General features: G+C 36.1%; 1 protein-coding gene across 1 annotated transcript in view; it reads right to left on the reverse strand.

The window, feature by feature from the left end:
- The window catches only part of PCDH15 (protocadherin related 15), a 1,001,489-nt gene that overhangs the window by 547,176 nt on the left and 430,529 nt on the right, over window positions 1–23,784 (reverse strand). The window contains exon 6 of the mRNA XM_066348814.1: window positions 14,359–14,478. Coding sequence (XP_066204911.1) covers window positions 14,359–14,478 — 120 coding nt within the window. The remainder of the gene's footprint in view (window positions 1–14,358; window positions 14,479–23,784) is intronic.

The raw sequence follows: 23,784 nt of genomic DNA on the forward strand, positions 1-23,784 counted from the left end.
AACTGTTCTTAGAATCTTAATGGACAGAGATTGTGAGAAATAAGTGTGTTTTGTTTCAGCCACTAAGTTTGTGATAGCTTGTCATATAGATATAGACAACTTAATATATATATTACACATATGTATACATAGTACATTATGCTATTCCATAATACATCTAAAGGGTTGGTGATGACATAATTATAATTGATAATTGCTATGTTTTCTGAGTCTTCATAAAATTTAAAGTAATATTACATTTTATACTTCTTTGATATTTAGAAACACATTTGAGGGTATTCTCATATATGTTCTTTTATTAAAAAGACATCCCCCTTTTTTATATAGTGAAATAAATAGATGCCTCAAGTTCCCAACCTTTTTCAATACTTTCTTTATTTTTCTCTTTTTTAATAGAGAAAATATCCTGAAAGTAGATCTGAAATGTCAGTGTTTCTGATTACAAAATAGTGCCAGTGGAAAACTAGCTGACAGCTTTTCAATGCAGATCCACAGTTGTGGATAAAATAAATGTGTATCTTTGTCGTTCTTGTTAAACTTTTGAGATACTTCTATCATTGTTATTGTTGCCCAATATTTTGGAAAGCCAAAATGTTTCAAAATAGTTAGGAAAGTACAATAAAAATGAATAAAAGTGCTAGTTTCCAAGGATTTATTGTAAGAAGCAATTTATTTGAAATTAATTGTTCTGCTTTTATGTGACTGATGAATTCCTATTTCAACTCAATCTTTCCATTAATAATACCTACAAACTAGACAAAATACTAAGGACAAACAAACAAAAAAATACTTGACATCCCTGGAGAGGTAAACAAAGAAGGCATATTCTGGAAGAAATCAGATACTTGAGAGAAGAGATAATGTGAGTGATTTCCTGTTTTATGTAGCTAACCTGAGGGAATGCTGAAGTTAGCACTTCAGGGGGCAATTAAAACTGATAGAAAGCCTGAAGACTTTCTGACCTGAAAAAGCAGGATATAGATTTTAGGACAACTAAAATTGATGAAAAGGGTGGCAAGAATATTGGGAAGAAAATAAACCAGAGAGAAAAGAAAAAAAATCTACTTATAAACTCTGTCCAAATTGGAGATCTAAGATGGCAGTGGAGTAGGGGGATGTTACAGTCAGTGCCTATTTCCTCCCAAGGCCAAACTGTAACTGCGACTAAAACATAAAATAATAAACCTGAATAACCAATTGAACACTAGCTAAATACAAGTCTATAACCAAGGATTTACAAAATAAGTCACATTGATATTTGTGTATATAGACAAGAAAAGGGATGACCCTACTCCCACCAATGTTTACTGGGATTCCAGAGGGATATCTCAGCTTCAGGGTTTGTCCCTAAAGAGTGTAGGATCTTAACTGCATTTTGGGCTCCCCAGCCCACATAACATCTGGCTGTGGAAATCAGCAGAGATTCTGTCTGCCAGATAAGAGATAAGAGTCTGCTAAAGAAACAGGTCCCTCTTAAAGGGCTAATCCACAAAATCTTGGTTACAGCCACTCACCCTGGCCAGAGAAAAGATAGAAAGAATTGAATTTGTGCGAGAAGAGACTGGGATTTATGGTTCTGTGGAGAGAGCTGAAGAAACAGCTGCTAGGACCTTGTGATGAGTTATTCTCTGACACCACAGATGCAGTCTTTCTTGGGTAAAGCATTCCCCACCTCCCATATGGCATTACCCTGAGGAAGTGCAATAGCTCCAGCCTCTGGAATCTCTGTTGCTCCACAATCAGCAGTTCATGCTCTGCTGTGGAGTCTGGGTTGACTAAGTGTGTTTCAGTGACTGAGTTGTATGGCTTTCTGCTAGGGGTCATTCCCCTCACTTTTCAATGAATCTGAATGGTGCCTCCCCCTCACTGAAGATTTGCTAGTCCCATGTTCTGGGTGCAGGTGGCCCCATACTCTCAATTTCTGATGGTCCTATCTTGCTAAGGTCTGGATAAAATCTGGGACAGCCTGACCGGGAGGTGGCGCAGTGGATAGAGCGTTGGACTGAGATGCGGAAGACCCAGGTTCAAAACCCCGAGGTCACCAGCTTGAGCGAGAGCTCATCTGGTTTGAGCAAAAAGCTCACCAGCTTGAGCCTAAGGTTGCTGGCTTGAGCAAGGGGTTACTCGGTCTGCTGTAGCCTCGCGGTCAAGGAACATATGGGAGAGCGGTCGATGAACAACTAAGGTGTTGCAACGCGCAACAAAAATGATTGATGCTTCTCATCTCTCTATTCCTGTCTGTCCCTGTCTATCCCTCTCTCTGACTCTCTCTCTGTCTTTGTAAAAAATAAAAAAAAATTAAAAAAATTAAAAAATCTGGGACAGACTGAATTGTGTGGCTTTGGGAGAAGGGGAGCATTTCTCCTACTTTCCCCCAAGTTTGACTGCTATCTCTCTCTTGGGAGATCCTCTAGCCAAACCTCCTTACTACTGGAGGCCCTGCTCTTGTAGAATCATTGATAGATTGAGTTGCGTGGCTCTAAAATGGGAGCCAATTTTCTCTCACATACCTAATCAGTGCAGAGCCCTCCCTTCACACAGCCAAATCTTGGTCTGTTTGGGCCTGATAAATACTGCTGGCCTCACACTGATGACTTCCTCAGTTTGTATGACACCACAAACCTATGTAAGCACGCAGCAGGTAGCAGCTAGACTTGGTATATTTTGGGACATTTGCTGAGTGGCCTCAGATTCAACTCTGGAAGTAAGTTTGAATCTGCCTCAACCTGATGAACACCCCTCATCCCTACCTGGTGGCTAACTGAGAACATATTCATACAATCGGAGCATTGCCAGAGATTCTTTTGATGACTGAGCTTATCAGGCAGAGGCAGATCTTGTGGTGCTTTGGTACATTTGATGACATGCCCGTGGACCTGCTGTTGATAAAAGCTAGCCTTGGTGCACATTTGTCTTTTCTGTGCTTACCAGTCTCAGAAAGGCAACTACGAACTATGGACTGCTTTGTCGATCCAAATAGGTTGCCTAGGGCCAGTCAAAGGCTGAATCTGACATTGGCCTGCAACAGAGTATTTCCCATGAAACCCCATAACCACTGTACCCAGAGGCCAGCTTTAGACAACAGCACAGCAGAATCCAATTAATTTCACAAGTGGCATATCCAAAAGAAGATCTTTGCAGACACCAGGCCTTGCTGAGGCAAATTTTGCTTCATGTCATCAGCACCTGCACAGCATCCTACATACTGTGTTGGGGTCGATCTACATTCAGCTAGCTTAAGAGTCAACCTCATATATTAATAGGCCAATACCAACTAACATTCGATTACATAGAAGAGCTAACATAACCTACATAAAAGATATTGCTGAAGCATCCTATTCTGGAGATCAAGGAGACTGCGCTACTGTGTTCCACAAGACATCAGCTACATAAGGACACCATTCCAAGACTGGGAGTCATAGTAGATCATTCTTATGCATAGAAATAAATACAAGGAATCAACCCAAATGAGGAGATAAAGAAACATGTCACAAATGAAAGAGCAGAAGAAATCTCCAGAAAAAGCTAAATGAAATGAAAGCAAACAATGTAAAACAATGTACTAGCTACAGAGTTTACAAAAAAAGGTCATAAAGATGCTCAAAACACTTAATGAGAACTTCAGCAAAGATACTAAGCATAAAAAAAATATAAACACCACAAAAAATATCCAGTTATAAATAAAGAATACAATATCTGAAATGAAGAATACTCTAGAAAGAATGGCAATACATTGAAGTAAGCAGAGGATTAAATCAGCAATTTGGAAGATAAGGTAACAGAAAACACCCAATCAGAGCAACAAAAAGAAAAAAAGAATATAAAAAATAAGAATAGTTTACAGTATATTTGGGACAACATGAAATGCGACAACATCTATATCTTAGGGGTACCAGAAGGAGAAGAGAGAGAGAGCAAGGAATGGAGGACCTGTTTGAAGAAATAATGGCTGAAAAATTTCCTAACCTGTTGAAGAAACAGATACACAAATTCAGGAAGTGTAGAGAGTCCCAAATGAAATGACCCCATGAAGCCCCCACTAAGACACACATAATTAAAATGGCAAAGGATAAGGATACAAAGAGAATCATACAAACAGTAGGAAAAAGACAGTTACCTACATGGGAGCTCCCATTAGACTATCAGCTGATTTATCAACAGACGTATTTCAGGCCAGAAAAATTTGGCATAAAATATTCAAAGTGATAAAAAGCAGAAAACTAATGCCAATACTACTCTACCGAGCAAGGTTGTCATTTAAAATTAAAACAGAAATAAATAACTACCCATACAAGAAAAAGCTAAAGGAGTTTAATGTTAAAAGTTCTTCTTTAAAAAGAGAAAGAATAAAAGGAAAGAAAAACAAAGAGAAACATAGTTATAAAGAATAAAATAGCAATAAATACATGCCTACTAATAAACTCTTCAAATGGAATTGGCTTAAATTCTCTAATCAGGCCAATGGATACCCAAAGAGATAAGAAAACAAGACCTGGATATATGCTGTCTACAAGACACCCCCATCAGAATGAAAGATACAGACTAAAATAAAGGTATGGGAAAAGATATTTTATGCAAATGGAAATGAGAGAAAAAAAAAACTACGATAAAAATGCTTACATCACATAAAAGAGAGGAATGACTATGCCTAATAGTAAAGAGATCAAACCAACAAAAGGATATAACCCTTGTAAACATTTATACAGCTGACATGTAAGCACCTAATATGCAAAGCATAGTTTCATAGAAATAATAAAAAGACTGACATTAATACAGACATCGTAGGAAATTTTTATACCCCATTGCCATTAATGAATAGATCTTCCAGACAGAAAATCAGTAAGAAAACTATGGCCTAAAATGACAAACTAGATCAGTAGGATTTAATTAATATCTACAGAGCATTCCACTCAAAGCAGGGGAGTATACATTCTTTCAAAATGTAAAAAGAACATTTTTTTTAAGGATAGGCCATATATTAGGATACAAAACAAGTCTCAATATATTTAAGATTAAAATCAGATCAAGCATCTTTTCTGATCATAATGGTATGAAGCCAAATATCAATCACAATCATAAAAAAAACCCTGAAAATCACACGAAGGCTTGTTATTGAACAATAAATGGGTTAACAATGAGATTAAGAAATAAATCAAAAGACACATTGAAATAAATGAAAAAATGAGAACACAAAATCCCAAAATCTATGGAATGCAGTGAAAGCAGTCCTAAGTGGGATATTCATTGCATTACAGGCCTAATTTAAAGGAACTTGAAAAAGAACAACAAAGCCCAAAGTGAGTAGAAGGAAAGAAATAATAAGGATCAGAGCAGCCTGACCAAGCTGTGGTGCAGTGGATAGAGCATCAGACTGGGACGCAGAGGACCCAGGTTCAAAATTTCAGGGTTGCCAGCTTGAGTGTGAGCTCATTTGGTTTGAGCATGGGCTCATCAGCTTGAGTAAGGGATCACTGGCTTGATTGTGGGATATTAGACATGATCCCATGGTTGCTGGCTTGAACTCAAAGACCTCTAGCTTAAAGCCTAAGGTTGCTTCTTTGAGCCCAAGGTTGTTGGCTTGAGCAAAGGGTCACTCATTCTGCTATAGCCCCCTGGACAAGGCACATGTGAGAAAGCAATAAATGAACAACTAAGGAGCTGCAATGAAGAATTCATGCTTTTCATCTCTCTTCTGTCTGTCCCTATCTGTCCCTCTTACTCTCTGTCACTGTCAAAAATAAATAAATAAATAAATAAATAAATAAATAAATAAATAAATAAAATAAAAAGGATCAGAGCAGAAACAAATAAAATAGATATTAAAAGAACAATACAAAAGATCAATGAAACAAACTGCTGGTTCTTTGATAACATAAACAAGACTGATGAACCTTTAACGAGACACATAAAGGAAAAAAAGAGAGAGTAACCAAATAAGTAAAATTAGAAGTGAAAAAGGAGAAGTAACATTAGACTCCAAAAAAGTGTAAGAGATTTAAGAAAATATTATGAACAACTATTTATATATGTTAACAAATTGGACAATATGAATAAAATGGATAAATTTATAGAAACATAGTCTTTGAAAATTGAATCAGAAATTCTGAATTGATTGATTGCAACTAATGAAATACAAGGAGTAATTAAAACAAACAAACAAAGACTCCCAACAACAGAAGTCCTGGACTAGAGAGTTTCACAGGTGAATTTTACCAAACATTCAAAGAAGAATCAAATCCTATCTTCTCAAACTATCCCAAAAAATTTAAGAGAGAGGACTCCCAACATTATTGTATGTGGCCAGCATTACCAATTCTAAAACCAGATAAGATCATTACAATGAAATAAAATTATAAGGCAGTATCCATGATGAACATAGATACTAAAATTCTCAACAAAATATTAGCTAACCAGATCCAGTAATACTTTACAAAGGTTATACACTGAGATCAAGTGGCTTTACTTGGTAATAAAAGGTTTGTATAATTCTGCAAATCAATAAATGTGATACATCATGTAAAAAAATAAAGTATAAAAATTACATGATCATAACAATAGATGCATAAAAAGCATTTCATAAAATCCAGTACATATTTATGATCAAAACTCTCAGCATAGTGAGACTAGAGAGAGTATACCTTTATGCAATAAAAGCTATATATGACAAACCTACAGCTACCAACATACTTAATAGGCAAAAACTAAAAGTGTTTGTTTTTAGATCAGGAATAAGACAGGATATTTACTTTTACCACTCCTATTCAACATAGTATTGGAACTCCTAGCCAGAGCACTCAAACAGCAAGAAGAAATAAAAGACTTGCCTGACCTGTGGTGGCGCAGTGGATAAAGTGTCAACCTGGAAACGCTGAGGTTGCCGGTTCAAAACCCTGGGCTTGCCTGGTCAAGGCACATATGGGAGTTGATGCTTTCTGCTCCTCCCCCCTTCTCTCTCTCTCTCTCTCTCCCTTCTCTATAATGAATAAATTAAAAAAAATCTTTATAAAAAATAAAGAAATAAAAGACTTACAAATGGGAAATAAAAAAGTAAAACTACCATTACTTGCAGATGACATGATACTGTATATAGGGAACCCTAAAGATTCCACCAAAATGTACTAGAACTAATAAATGAACTTAGTAAAGAAGCAAAATACAAAATAAATATCTAGAAATCAGTTTTATTTGTATATACCAATAATGAACAACACAGAATTAAGAAACAATCCTATTCACAATTGCTTTAAAAAAAAAGTAAATAAAATAAATAGAAATAATTTTAACCAAGGATGTAAAAGACCTGTTTTAGGAAAATTATACGATACTGAAGAAAGAATTTGAGGAAAATACTAATAAGTGAAAATATACTGCTCACATAAATTAGGGGTCATTTCAAAATGACTATGAAGCGATAAAATAAGCATTTTTTATTAAACAAGAATATCAGAAAAACAAATGACAAATCAAAGAAAGTTGTTATGGAAATGAGATGCAAAACCAGCTTTTATTTCATTGGTGGAAATGCACTATACAAAAGGTTGAAAGTACTGGAGTATCTGCACATTTCCTTGTCCCTTAGTTTTTGTGAGCAGAATATACAATGTTAAAAGGAAAAATTAATATCATTAAAATGTCTATCTTCTCTAAAGAAATCTCTGGATTCAGTACAATTTCTATCAGGATACCAATAGCATATTTCAGAAAATTAGAATAAATATTCCAGTAATTTATATTAGACCACAAAAGACACTGAATAGTCACAACAATCTTGAGAATGAAGAACAAAGTTGGGGGATCACACTACTTGATATCAAACTATACTACAAGGCCATTGTAATGAAAAGAGCATAGTACTGGCATAAAACCATACATGTAAACCAATGGAACAGAATAGAGAGCCCCAAAATAAGCCCAAACCTTTAAGGTCAATTAATATTTGACAAAAAAAGCAAGAACATACAATGGGGTAAAGATCTCATTATTCAATAAATGGTATTGAAAAAAATGGACAGATACATAAAAAAATATAAAACTGGCCTACCTTCTTATACCAATCACAAAATAATACATTCAAAATGGATTAAAGACTTAAAAGTAAGACTTGATCACATAAAAATTCTAGAGAAAAACAGGCAGCAAAATGTCAGACATTTCTTTTTTTTTTTTTTTTCATTTTTCCGAAGCTGGAAACTGGGAGGCAGTCAGACAGACTCCCGCATGCGCCCGACCGGGATCCACCGGCATGCCCACCAGGGGGCGATGCTCTGTCCCTCTGGGGCATCGCTCCGCTGCATCCAGAGCCATTCTAGCGCCTGAGGCAGAGGCAGAGGCCACATAGCCATCCCCAGCGCCCACGCCATCCTTGCTCCAATGGAGGGGAAGAGAGAGACAGAGAGGAAGGAGAGGGGGAGGAGTGGAGAAGCAGATGGGCACTTCTCCTGTGTGCCCTGGCAGGGAATTGAACCCGGGACTCCTGCACGCCAGGCCGACGCTCTACCGCTGAGCCAACCGGCCAGGGCCGTCAGATATTTCTTGTAGCAATATTTTTTTCTGATATGTTTTTCTCGGGTAAGAGAAACAAACTACAAATAAACTAATATACGACTATAGCTAATTAAAAAGATTTTGCACAGCAAAGAAAATTATCAATAAGATGAAAAGACAACCCACTAAATATTACCAATGATACATCTGGTAAGCAATATCTAAAAGTTATTTTAAAATAGATAACACTAAAAAAATACAATTAAAATATGGCCAAAGGACCTGAATAGACACTTCTCCAAAGGGAACATATAGATGACCAACAGACATGGAAAGATACTCAACATCACTAATCATCAGAAAAACGTAAATTAAAACTACAGTGAGCTATCAACTCACACCTGTCAGAATGGCTATCATCAATAAATCAACAAATTACAAGTGTTGGTGAGGACGTGGAGAAAAGGGAACCCTCATGCACTATTAATGGGAATGCAGATTGGTGCTTCCACTGTGGAAACAGTATGAGTTTTGTCAAAAAAATAAAAATGGAACTGCTTTATGACCCAGTGATTCTATTTTGGGGAATATATCTGAAGAAACTCAAAACAATGATTCAAAAGAATATATGCATCCCCTTGTTCATTGAAGTGTTATGTACAATAGGCAAGATTGAGAAGCAGCCAAAGTTTCCATCAGTGAATGAGTGATAAAATAACAGTGGTACATTTACACAATGAGTAGTCTCAGCCTTAAAAAGGAAGGAACTCTTACTTTTTGTGACAGCATGAATGGACCTGAAGAGTATTATGCTAAGTGAACTAAGCCCATCAGATAATAACAAATACCATATTATTTTACTTATATGCAAAATCAAATAAACAAAATAGAAACAGACTCATTGATACAAAAAACAGATTGACAGCTGATAGTGGGGAGGGAGCTTAGGGGGCTGAGTGTTGAAGGTGAAAGGAATAAGCAAGAACAAAACCTCATAGACAAAGAAAATAGTAAGGTGATGATCGGAGGGAAAAGGGAAGTGGGAGGAGGTAGAGGAGAGTAATGGGGGAATAAACAGTGATGGAAGGAGACGAGACTTGGGGTGGTGAACACCCCAATATTATAATATACAGGTGATGTCTAGAAATGTACACCTGAAAGCTATAATATTTAATTAACAAATTTCATCCCAATAAATTAAATTAAAAAAAAAACTATGTCCAAATCTTTAATCTTGAAATGATGTGCATGGAGCAGACTACAAGCAGATAAACCAAGAAAAATATATACTGAATCAAGAATGATGCCTGACCAGGCACAGTGGATAGAACATCGGACTGGGACTTAGAGGACCCAGGTTTGAAACCTCGAGGTAGCCAACTTGAGCGCAGGCTCATCTGGTTCGAGCAAGGCTCACCAGCTTGAGCCCAAGGTTGCCGGCTTGAGCAAGGGGTCACTCAATCTGCTATAGCCGCCCAGTCAAGGAAGGAGCATATGAGAAAGCAATCAAGGAACAACTAAGGAGCCGCAACAAAGAATCGATGCTTCTCATTTCTCTCCCTTCCTATCTGTATGTTCCTATCTGTCTTCAAGTCTCTCTTTCTGTCTTTGTCACAAAAAAAAAAAAAAAAAGAGTGAGATGCACCCAATGTAGTTTTCAATTTGACTCCAAGTTTTTTGCTAACATAAACCAAGAAACAAAAATCTCAGAGCAATATAATGGAATCAAAATTTGTCCACGATATAAAATTTACAATATCCAGGATATTTTCCAAAACAACGTAATATATGATGAACCAGGAAATGTGTTCTCTTTTTAAGAGGAGAAAGAATGAAGACCAGGGTTAGAATAAGTAGACAGGATTTTAAATCAGCTATTTATAACTGTGTCTGTGTTAAGAGATGTAAAAATAATATTTGCTCTTTCTTTTCTTCTTCTGTTCTGAGTGAGAGGAGATTGAAAGACTCCCGCATGCACCCCAACCAGGATCCACCCGGCAACCGCCATCTGAGGCTGATGTTCTCCCTGTCTCTGGAGCCGTGCACACAGCTTAGCTAGTTTTAGCGCCTGAGATAGAGGTTCCACGGAGCCATCCTCAGTGCCCAGGGTGATATGCTCAAACCATATGAGCCATTGCTGTGTGAGGGAAGAAAGAGAAAGAGAGAGAGAGAGAGAGAGAGAGAGAGAGAGAGAGAGAAGAGGGAGTAGGAGGGGTAGATAAGCAGATGGTCGCTTCTCTTGTGTGCCCTGACGGGGAATTGAACATGGGATATCCACATGTTAGGACAGAGCTCTACAAGTAAGCCAACTAGCCAAAGCTATTATTCTCATTATTCTGAAAAGCTAAAAAAAGTTACAGCCAATAAATACAAACTATAAAATAAGTGGAAAATCTAGACCTAAAGATTATACTATCTGATTTTATCAAAATATCATTGGATAGGTTTAGCAGCAGAATGAAGATGGCAGAGAAGTCAAGAAAGTGACCTTAAATACAGGCCAGTAGAAATTAGATAGCTGCAGGTAAGTAATTAAAATATATTAAAAGTATTTTAACAGAACCTGTACTTATGGAACAATATTTAAATGCCTAATATTCTTTTAACTGGAGTCTCAGAGGAAGATGAGTCAGGAAAACAGGCATGAACATAGTAAACAAATAATGACAGATAATTTCTTCAACTGATCAAAAACAAGTTCAGAGATTTAAAAAGTTTAGTAAGTAACCCCAAAATATAATTACAAAAAAAAACAACAACTACACTTTGTCATGCCATTGTTAACTTGGCAATACTGAAGATTCAAAGTCATTCTTAAAAATAGCTATAGAAAAATGACATATTACATACTGGAAAATACCATTTAAATTTTTATTGACTTTTCTTATCAGAAACACTGATGGCCACTGTTTAAAATAATGGGAAAAATGATTAAAAATATTTTGTAGTACTATAAGGCAGAAATGACTTTTGCAAATTTCTACAACGAGAAATCAGATTCTAGAATAGAATGAAGCCCCTTGGGGTATTAGCTCCTATGCTTGTATTGCCTGAGTGGTGGGAATTCATTCCTTATGAGAATGCAGCAGTTCAATTCTAGCTGATTATTGTCCTATTAGAAATCAGGACCAATGTTGTCATTTTTTTAAAATTTTTTTTATGAAAGAAGAGAAACCAAAATTCCAAAGTGCAATTTCCTAATCCACTCAAAAATTACTTTAAATAATCTGAGGCCAGACAAAATGTTTATGTATGAATGAAATCCAGTTGACTAATTTGTGATTTCTGCTAGTGAATAGTTTACATAAAATGAAAAACAAAACTAAAAAAAAATAACAAATTAAAACTCTAAGATTTTTAAATAGAACAGAGCAAGCTACTCTTTTTATAATTTACTTAACAGTGTAAGATTAATTGGAAATAAATCATGACTGTGGTTACAAAAGCCAGAAGTGGCCGCATTTTTAGGTTAAATACGTTTGCAGTGCAAACAATTTTTTAATAAAATAAAGAAGTTAGTGGGGGAATATTATATTGCTATTAATATATGCAGAATTACTAAGAATTGAACAGTGGCAGAATTTTAAAACCATGAGGTATTTTTCTGTCATACATCTTATAAAAGAAAAAACTATAGGAATACTCTAAGTATGACTAAAAGATGGATTGTTTCTGTAAAGATTTGACTTGGTTAATGCTTTCCCATGCAATATAACCTAAGTTAAGTGCTGTCATGATGTCTTTATTTTGCCTCACTGAATTAGAACCATGTCCAGAGAATGACAGTTTTCTTTTTAATTTAAAAACTGTATGTGGCTGATTGGCTTATCCAATCTGTACACAGTAAAAGGTATATATTATATTTAATACCAATCTACAAATCCCTAAAAGGGAAAAAGAAATTACAGCACAGTTACTAAGGAATTTCAGCCCCACAATTTTTCAAAAAGATAGCTTCTAAGTACGGTAATACATTTTTTGTCTCACACTATATCTAAACATTGGATAGTTTTGTTTTTTGGGGTTTTTTTTCTTTAATGCAGTATAATAAATATTTTCCTAAAATATATGGTCTGGCCATTCTCTACTTGGCTGGAAGGTTTTATTTTTATAGCTTGAGGTGTGAAGGTTAGGGAATGACCTTCATAAAATGTAAGCTAGGAACATGGCACACACATATAATTAATTCTTTTAAAAGTCTAAATCGAAAAGAATGATTTAGAAATAGAATGTTCAGTCAGCTGTCTGTTTCTACTTTTAAGGGAAACCTGTTTCACTTGCCCTTTTCTCCTCTGCTGTTTCTCCGATCTTTTCTACTCTATTTCTTGTATAACCCTTCACCCTAATTGGTTTCATTGCCTTTGCCTACAAACAAGTGAAGACATACTGTTTAAGGGAAAACAAAACACACTACCCCTGCCCAGTTTCTCCTAACCCTATTCTGTCAATGGCCTCTTTTTCATTTTTATTTTCCTTTAAAAAATATTTAAATATAACTATAGAAAAGGTGGAGCACATACTATACTGAAATTAGACTTGACTCTATAGCTTAGAAGTAGCTGTGTAGTAAAAGGCACCACTTCACCTATGAGCCTGTTTTTTCTCCTGCACAATAGAAATACTACTAATAAACAATTGATTTGTGAGAATAATATAAGATAATTCACTCACAATTCACTTAATTTATGTAATAAAGTTTTGAAGTACACCTTATTGTGACTTCTTAGTCTCTGCAAGCATAATAGTTTGTGTTTGTTTATGTACAGCTTATGTAAGAAATATATAATTTAAATATAAAGATCTAATTTTTGAGCACTTTTATATCCCTAATATTCACAAAAAATTATTAATTTAGAAAAGTCACTTAAGAAATAACTTTATTTTATTTTATTATTTATTTTATTTATTTTTCTGAAGTGAGAAGCAGAGAGGCAGAGAGAATCCCACATGTGTTGGACCATGAACCACCCAGCATGTCCACAGGGGGGCTATGTTCTGCCCGTCTGGGACATGCTCTATTGCTATCTGAGCCATTCTAGCACCTGACGTGGAGACCATGGAACCATCCTCAGCACCCAGACCAACTTTACTCCAATGCAGCTTTGGCTGTGGGAGGGGAAGAGAGAGACAGAGAGAGAGAGAGAGAGAGAGAGAGAGAGGAGAAAGAAGGGTGGAGAAGCAGATGGGCACTTCTCCCCTGTTCCCTGGCCAGGAATCAAATGTAGGACTCCCACAAGCCAGGTCGACACCCTACCACTGAGCCAACTGGCCAAGGCCTAAGGAATAACTTTAAACTATACTTTGGGTAGCCCATGATGTTCCAAGAAGCTGTTTTATGAAAAGAGAAAGAAGAGATGGCAGACAGGACTTCCAGCTTTAGCTTCAACAAAACAATTCTGATTTTATCTGTGTTAAATATAATAAATCCCTGGAAGAAATAATTTAACAGCCTAAAAAAAAATCTATAGCTAGAGGTTTTGTCCTCTTCTCTTAGGTTTCAGTGGTGAATTAACGGATAGTGGTAGTATTAATTTGTAAGTTCCATATAGCATATGAATCACATTAGTTATATCATGTCCAATGTTTTCTTTAGAATGTTTAGGAGTTCACAAAAATAATGGTAATTTAGTATAAACAACATATTAGAACTAAAATACATTTTAAACTCTTACCTACAAATACCACCAAAAAGTGGATTTTCAAGTATAGTACATTTTTAAAAAAAAATAATTTTGAGATAATATTCAATGATACTATTATTACTATTGTGGTTTCAGGAGCTGAGTAATAGAATGATAGAATAAATAGCAGTTGAAGTAAACATTAATTCTATTCCTCACAGTGAGGTCATATTGCAAGTAAGTATTTACATACCGGATCATCTGGATTATATTGAATAACATATTCTATCTGTCCATTTGGGCCATCATCTATGTCTGTAGCTCCGTTGTCTCCTGAAAATCCTGTGAAAATTGTGGTGCCAACTGGGGTGAGCTGAAAAGAAAAGAAAAACTGTCAATTCTCACTTCATCAGCAGTACACGACAATTGTTCCAGAACAAAACCCAGCCCTTCATTACACAAAGGGAGAGAGGACGCAGCAGCCCACAACTAAAGACCTGAAGTGATTGAAAAGAACACTTACACACCTTACATAAGAACTCTTATAAAGTCTGCAATTTCCAAAAGCATTGTCCTTGCTTTGGTTCGAAAAATAGAAGGCCCAGATTCAGTCTGAAGCACATTGGGACCAATCTATGACCATTAGCATTTTACCTTCTATGGAGAAAATACATCTATTGCTCCTTCTTAAAAAAAAAAAATCTTGATACAATAAGTAATCTATAAGCCTACAAGCTGGATTTAAATTGTATGTGGAAGTGAGTTACTTTATTTTAAAGTCAAAAACAATTTCAGAGAGATCAGTGAAATCCAGGTTGGTAATTACACACAAGTGGCAAGTTCTAGGAACAGAGTCCAAGAAAATGGATGCCCCATTTAACAGAGGAGAAAGAAAGCTGAGTGTTTCTTCAGTGATCACCATATTGGTTGAGTAGAAAGCCATTATGTGACAGGAATTGGCGAGATGGTCTTATATTTTCATTTGGATTAAAACAACAACAACAAAACTCAATGGACCATCTAAAATCAGGATTAGGTATTTGGCTTTAGTTCTTATAGATTTCAATCTCAGAATCGCTGTTATTTTGTCTTTCTTGTAGGTCTTTGCACAACATGTTCCTACAACCAGAGTCTCAAGCAGCTGGAATTCTACTCATTAGTTACACTGCAGCTTACTAATGTATCATTTTCTCCTAGACCATCTCTGACACAGTCTATACTATGTTGCCATGTACAATACTGTGCTCTTTTTGGTTTTTTATACTTTACATATTTAATCATTGCATTGTTTAAATGAAACAATGAAATTTGTCAATAAATATAAGCTCTCTGCCTCCACAGAGCAGAGATTTTTAAATACTGTTCTGAGATACCTTTTGTTAGTTTTTAAATGGGATTCCTTCATGGAGAAATAGTTTCAGAGAAATAAAAGGAATTGTCCCATTTACTTCTATTATTAGCAGCTATAAACTCAAAATCTACAGAGATCCATCAGGCAATGTAAGGAAGAGATACAAGCCTGATGGTAATGGTACCAATTGGAGAACACGTACCCTTTTTAAGGTAGTAGTTGCAACTCTGCCCAAGCAATATCTTGCCATAATGGAATAAGAAACCCATGTTACCATGTCTTCTAATAGTCTAATTTTATAGAAAAAAAAACCCAACAAAACTCTTTTTAAGGTTGGTAATACATTTTAGAGAATTAAATCATAAATTTAAGGGGACAAACAAAATACATCTACTACACATGACTCCTGCAGTTTAGAAAAATAAATTACAGTTATGATTAAAGAACTATAACGAAAGTACAAAGAACAACAGTGATAGAGTTCATCATCCTATTTCATTCAGTGGGTATTTATAAAGTCAGTCCTCTTCAAGCAGCCTTAAAAGGTAAGCTTTGACTTTCTGCAGGTCAAAGAGAACTGAGAATGAAGTGAGAAGGGACAGCTTAAATAGTACAGATAGCACTGAGAAACCACTGGGGGTTGTGTTTAGTGAAAATGTTAGTTAACTAAAAGGCTTCCAAGCCAACATCTATGTATTTTTAATGTAACCACTGTCCCAAAAGACATCATTTTCTTTTTCTTTTTTCTTTTTCTTCTTTTCCAAGTGAGGAAGGGAGATAGACAGACTTCTACATGCACTTAGACCAAGATCCACCTGGCCACCCTTGTTTGGGACCCATCCTCTGCCCATCTGGGGCTCATGCTCTTGACAGAGCTATTTATAGTGCCTGAGGCATGAGGCTTTGCGGAGCCATCCTCAGTGCCTGGGAGATGCACTTGAATCAATTGAGCTATGGCTGTGGGAGAGAGAGAGAGAGAGAGAGAAAGAGAGAGAGAGAGAGAGAGAGAGCCAGAGAGGAGGCGGGGGTGAGGGGTGGAGAAGCAGATAGTCACTTCTCCTCTGTGTCCTGTTTGGGAATCAAACCCAAGACATCCACACACTGAACGGACACTCTACTGCTGAGCCAAATAGCCAGGGCCAACATCATTTTCTCTCATAAAAATTCTATCATTCTTATATAGCTATGATTTAATTTTTAAATGATATAATTTAAATACTAAATGACAACAGTTTATTTCCAGGTATCTAGTAATTAAAACTTAAAATCATTTCATCAAAGATCTTTGTTGCCAAAGAAAATAACTATGTCATAGGTTGAATTAAAAAATCAGAACTAAAAATGGAACAGGAATTAGGCTGTATATATTATATACATGATTTACAGTTCAGATAGCAGAAATGTTCAGATATGAGAACAGTTTATAGTACTTGAACCTCATAGAAATAGCTAAGGAAAAAAGAAAAGGCACTTTGTGTTAATATGGAAAGTCTGTCAAGGCAAAAGGGGCTCCAATGAAATAACCTTTATTAGATTCACAGAAGCAAAATAGAGCTGGAATACACAAAAGAGTTTTAAAAAATAGATTTCAGGACCCTATTTCATTAAATTTATTTATGCACAACCAACAGAAACAGGTGCATATCTTTGTGCACACACGTATTACATAAATATACACTTGTTCTCATTGCAGGAGACAGGGCACACTAGTGCTTGTGAATTTTTAAGTATTATGTGGAGGTGGAAATCTTCACATGCCAGGCAGGTAGTTGACTATAATGTATTGCTCTGCACCTTATTCACAGTTTTCAGGGCACATCCACCATGCAGATGGTCATGGTCTGTGTCCTTTAACATTTCAACAAGTCTCAGAAATATAAATTTGGTTTTCTGAAGGGCATTTATGCATGGGACGATGATTAGCCTGGGCAGCTGCCTGAGGGCATCTCTTACTTAGTTCATGTATTTTTTTTACAAATGATTTTATATAGCTACTGGGAAATACAGGAAATGCATAGATAAATGCAAATGTAAAAGTTAAAGAAAATCAATGCAAGAAAATTTAATATTTCAAAAAGATACATGAGAGAAATTAGAATATGAATATAAAAGGTGAGAAGTTCTCAGTTAACTCTTCAGATATTTTATGGTGCATAGCTACTTAAGTCAAGCTAAGTATTAGGAACAAAAAGTAAACATTTGTCCTTACTAATTTTTTTTTTTTTTTTAGAGAGAGAGAGAGAGAGAGAGAAAGAGAGGCAGGGAGATACAGAGAAATAGGAACATTGGACTGTTCCTGTATGTGCCGTAACCCAGAATCAAACCAACCTCTGCACTTTAGGAGAACGCTCCAATAATTGAGCTATCTGGCCAGGGCTATCATTAATCTCATATGGCAAAATTTCCCCAAAGAAGCATTGTAGTCACAGTTTCATATAAATACTGTTGATTTTCATTATCCATGGTAGATATGGTCTATAGAGCTACAACACACACATAATTAAGAAATACTAAATCATCACTCTTAGGGAGAGTACAGGGATTTTACATTGCTATTGGAATACAGCATTAGGTTCTTGCAAGCTTCTGGTTACAATATTTTTATCAACTGATCAATACATAACCTTATTGTATGTGTGTTTTAGTTTAAAAACACCTTATTTAATATGCTTGGTTTGTTCTATCATAGATGTTTTCTACTTCTTTTTTTAAATTTTGGATTCAGTTATTAAGCTCTAGAATTTCTGTTTGTTTTATTTTGATGATTTCTATATGTTAAATTTTTCATTTTGTTTATCTGTTGTGTTCCTGATTTTATTGAATTGTCTTTCTGTTTTTCTGTCGCTCATTCAGGTCCTTTGAGACAAGTATTCTGAATTCTTTTTCAGATAAATCACCAATTTCTGTGTTTTTGAGTTCAATTACTGTAGGTTGTTATCTTTTTGTCACGACATGTTTCTTTGATTCTTCACGTTCCTGGAGTTTTGTGTTGTTGTTTTTGCATTTTGAAGTATCAGACATTTCATTTTTTTCTCTAATTGTCCCTGTTTTGGAGGTATTTTTTGTTGGTCCTGTTTACATCAGGGATTTTCTGCAACCTCATTAAATATACCTGCTTCAGACTTTTTGCTACCTCTGTGGCTGAATTCTTCAGCTTGTCTCTTCTCTGGTTGTTATAACTCACAATGCTGGCTACTGTTTCCCAAACGGGGGCGCTATAGGCAAGTTTGCAGTTTCACACTTCTTCACAGTCCTTGGCTGATGTTTTGAGCATATCTGCTGTTTATGAGAGCCCTCTTTCACCACTGCACTGGAGAGTGCACACAAGGAGTTGGCCACAGAGTGGGGAGTGGTGTGGGTTTAGCACCTGTAGGGTTAGGGGTGCCCACAGGTAAGGTGGGGGATCTTTGCATAAAGTTCTCCAAGTGGCCTGTAGGCAGGCTGGCTGCCTGCTGGAGTTCTGAACAAGGCAGCAAGATCCTCATACATTTTTTTTCTTTTTTTTTTTTTTTGTATTTTTCTGAAGTTGGAAATGGGGAGACAGTCAGACAGACTCCCGCATGCGTCCAACTGGGATCCACCTGACACGCCCACCAGGGGACAGTGCTCTGCCCATCTGGGGTGGCGCTCTGTTGTAACCAGAGCCATTCTAGCACCTGAGGCAGAGGCCATGGAGCCATCCTCAGCACCCGGGCCAACTTTGCTCCAATGGAGCCTTGGCTGCGGGAGGGGAAGAGAGAGACAGAGATAAAGGAGAGGTGGAAAGATGAAGAAGCAGATGGGCGCTTCTCCCATGTGCCCTGGCCGGAATCGAACCCAGGACTCCTGCATGCCAGGCCAATGCTCCACGACTGAGCCAACCGGCCAGGGCCAAGATGCTCATACATTTTATGCCCTGTGATATTTTGATCTATCTTTTTCCCAATCTCCTCCCTCCCCTGAGTCATGGATATGGAGATCCTGCCTCAATGTTCTAGGCCAGGGGTTCCCAAACTTTTTACACAGGGGGCCAGTTCACTGTCCCTCAGACCGTTGGAGGGCCAGACTATAAAAAAAAACTATGAACAAATCCCTATGCACAATGCACATATCTTATTTTAAAGTAAGAAAACAAAAAGGGAAAAAATACAATATTTAAAATAAAGAACATGTAAATTTAAATCAACAAACTGACCAGTATTTCAATGGGAACTATGCTCCTCTCACTGACCATCAGTGAAAGAGGTGCCCCTTCTGGAAGTGTGGCGGGGGCTGGATAAATGGCCTCAGGGGGCTGCATGCAGCCCGCCCGCCTCGTTTGGGGACCCCTGTTCTAGGCATTGATGGGGATAAACAAATTTCTCTTCATCAGCATCTGATACACTGAGGTAGCTAGGCAGATGCTGTTTTCTCTTTCCCCTGCCTGAGAGGTCCCACTGGCTAGTTAGGCTAGTACAGCCTGGGAGGGAGGACTGACATGGACAGTCTGACCCTCTTTAATGCATCTAAACTGCAGACTTGTATTATTTTTGTTGTTGTTACAAATGGAATGCTATAATCTCTTCTCAGGCAAGCTGGACTTTAACAAAGTGTTCCTTATCTATAGTTATCTGCCCAAGCCAGCATTACCCTGGTTTGACCAGATCATTGCCAAGAGGGGGTGGTAACAGTTTACTGGCTTCTGTTGGTTCCATAGCCCCAATAGAGGTTGGCCTAATTACCCAACTCACAGGTGGGTGAAACTGCTTCCAAGTCCCTTGGTGGATGCTGGATTCCACAATTATCACAGAAATATTTTGTTCTTAGATGAATGCAGATTTTTATTTGTTAAAAGGGATGAATTATAGGAGGGATGCTTTATACCACTATGATGTTAATGCCACTATAGACTGATTTTATATTCAGCAAATAAATGATATGTTGTTCACTTTGAAGAAAATATTGAGAAAGATGTATGTTGGAAAGTACTCCACAAATCATAATATTGTATTAAAAGTGTGTTTTTAGGCCCTGGCCGTTTGGCTCAGTGGTAGAGGGTCGGCCTGGCGTGCAGAAGTCCCGGGTTCGATTCCCGGCCAGGGCACACAGGGGAGGTGCCCATCTGCTTCCCCACCCCTCCCCCTCTCCTTCCTCTGTCTCTCTCTTCCCTCCCGCAGCCAAGGCTCCATTGGAGGAAAGATGGCCCGGGTGCTGGGGATGGCTCCTTGGCCTCTGCCCCAGGTGCTAGAGTGGCTCTGGTCACAAAGGAGCGATGCCCCGGAGGGGCAGAGCATCGCCCCCTGGTGGGCAGAACGTCGCCCCCTGGTGGGCGTGCCAGGTGGATCCCGGTCGGGCGCATGCGGGAGTCTGTCTGACTGTCTCTCCCGGTTTCCAGCTTCAGAAAGATACAAAAAAAAAAAAAAAAAGTATGTTTTTAGTGATCGGATGCTACTGGTATCAGTGTCCTTATATTAATAGGTAACAATAATCTTCTAACATTACATCTGTTGAATATCTCCTGGAGTCTCATGTAATATATTTACATGAAAACATTTTGGTAGAAATAAATTAGTAAACTATATAATTTCTGAATATCTAAAGTTGTCTTTTACATATATTTGCAACCAATGCCTTCCAATAGACTTAAACAGTTTAATGATTAAAGAGAAACTGTACAAGAGTCCAGAATAAAAAAATATATTTTTATAGTAAGTACAACTAATATAAAACTAATTCACTGAATAGTAATTGATACAAAAGAATAATGTTATCTTTTGAAAATGTTCCCAAGAGAAAGTTACCCTTAAATGATTTTAAGGAATGATTTTAAATGCAATTGATGAGATTATACTTTCCTACACAATTCATTAGAATCCAAAGGTATTGTTTTCTCTTCCTTTATAAACAAAGATAAAACATAAGAAGGATCATGGATATTACATAAACTGATCTAGCATTCACACATAATAATTTTCACACAATAATAATGCAATGACAATGTTATCAATTGCAGCAGTGCTCTATTTCTACTAATACACATTATTAAAGAAGAACCACTATATTTAGTGGAGCAAGACAAATCTCAGTCAATATTAGATTAGTACATGTTTATTTTTCAATCATCAATTTCTTTATCTGATTTACTGTATACTAGAAATATATTTCATACCAATTAGTCTCTTAAAAATAAAACACCCAACAGAAGATATCATTCTGTATAATTATCACTGCTAGTGAAACTTGTATCACTTCCCCAATTTTAATGAACAATGAGACCTCAATTTTATGATCTTTCACATTTGTGTAGCATAAATATATATTTATTGTGACTGACTATCTTGAGTGTCAGCTGACTGGTGCCCAGATATCTGACTAAACATTGTTTTGGACCTGTCTGAGAGGGTATTTCTAGATGAGATTAACATGTGAATCAAGAGATTGAGTAAATCAGATTGCCCTCTCAAATATGGGTGGACCCTATCTAATCTGTTGAATGCCTGAGAGGAACAGAAAGGCTGAGTAAAGATAAATTCACTCTTTCTGCTTGATTGTTTTTGAGCTGGGACAGCTGTCTTTTCTTGTCTTCAGACTTGGATTTAGGTTGGAATTTACATAATCCATTCTCCAGGTTCTCATACTTTTGATTGTTAACTATACCATCAGCATGCCTAAGTCTCCAGATTGCTGAGTATAGACCTTAAGATTTTTAGCCTTCATAATTAAAATTTCTTATAATATATATTTTTTGTTCTATCTATCATCTGTCTATCATCTATCTACATACTTTTCTATTTATCTATTAAGTCTATTTCCCTGGAGAACTAAATAATACATCCCTGATACCATTTCTCTTCAACAAACAGATAAAATTATTTGATTCTGTAGATGTAAAGATTAGAGTCTCATGTTATCACTCATCAATGTCTATATATGTACTATATAGCACTCTGCAGAACAATTGCTAATTTAACTATAACAGAGGACATACAGTCTTTTAGGATTTTGATCCTCATGACACTTTAAAGATTACCCATAGTACTTTCTTAATAATCTATGTATGATATTTTCAATTCCTGAACTCTAATATATGTGGCGCTGCAAAGCAAGCCTATTTTTTAATGATTAACTACTCTCTTCTTTTTGCTTCTACACTTATTTTCAGGGTCTTCTCCATTACATTGCATGGTCTGAAAATCAGCTACCATAATAAAAATAATCTTTCCAAATTAGAAGGCATTCACCCTATGACTATGATTCAGCTGTTAACCTCATCAGATAAAATAATTTTATGAATCTCTCCTGAAAGTCATTTGTACCTTGAAAATCTGCTTTAGATATAGTGCTGTATTTGCAAAACAAGGGAGTCTCTACAAATAAAAAGGAGTGATGAATTTGTAAATAGGCAATAATTAGTGGAACGTTTTTGAGAACTTAAGCTTCTTCTCACATTGATGAAATCAAATTGTCTCTATATCAATAATTATTTACTAATAGCTTATTACAGTTCAAATCAGTTTCTCTGACCATTATGTTGATTTTATATTAACTTGTTAATATAATGTTTATTTTATTCAAGCATTTATCCAATCAAGTGTTTCTTTCAAGTTTATCTTAAATCTTTGAGCTTTGATAGCAAATAGTACATGTTTTTGAATTCATATTCAGTGGATATTATCTCACAATGATTTATTAAAATCAAAGTAAATAAAACAGGAAAAAATTATATTTGTTGTTTATGTTCCTTAACATAGTTTTTGCACCTATGATTAAAATTATTTTTATCATATAAGCTTGATAATTAATATTGAAAATTACTTCCTCTGCAAAACTTATTAAAGGCAAATTCATGTAGATCAGTATCTTTAAATTAAGAGAAGAAATTATTATCACAGAGGGTGATAAGTAGCTCTACTCATCTTTAGTAAAAACTAAAGAATATAAGTTTAATTAAAGAATAATTAAACTTATATTGACTAGAATATAAGTTTAATTAAAGAATAATTAAACTTATATTGACTATATAATGTGCATTAGAAGTTATTAAATTTGAAAGATGTTAAATAGTTGAATACTTAAATCCTTTAAAACATCTGAAACACAGACTTTCCTTTACATGCTTAAAGAAGAAAAAAATATTTTTTGGATGTTTCTTTCCCTTGCTTTATTCTCCGTGTTTCCTCCCTTGTTTGTTTGTTTGTTTGTTTCCCACTTTCCAGAGATAATGTGCCAAATCCCCAGAGGAAAAACTGGGAGGAGTAAAAGGAACTAGGGCTTAGTTTTATTTCTTTTTTAAGAAGCTTTTGTGTGCTATAGATTAAATGCTACTACTGTCTATTCAAAGAAATTCTGTGAATGGGAATGACTCAGAAG

The sequence above is a fragment of the Saccopteryx leptura genome, chromosome 9 (genome assembly GCF_036850995.1).
Source record: "Saccopteryx leptura isolate mSacLep1 chromosome 9, mSacLep1_pri_phased_curated, whole genome shotgun sequence".
Taxonomy (NCBI): Eukaryota; Metazoa; Chordata; class Mammalia; order Chiroptera; family Emballonuridae; genus Saccopteryx; species Saccopteryx leptura.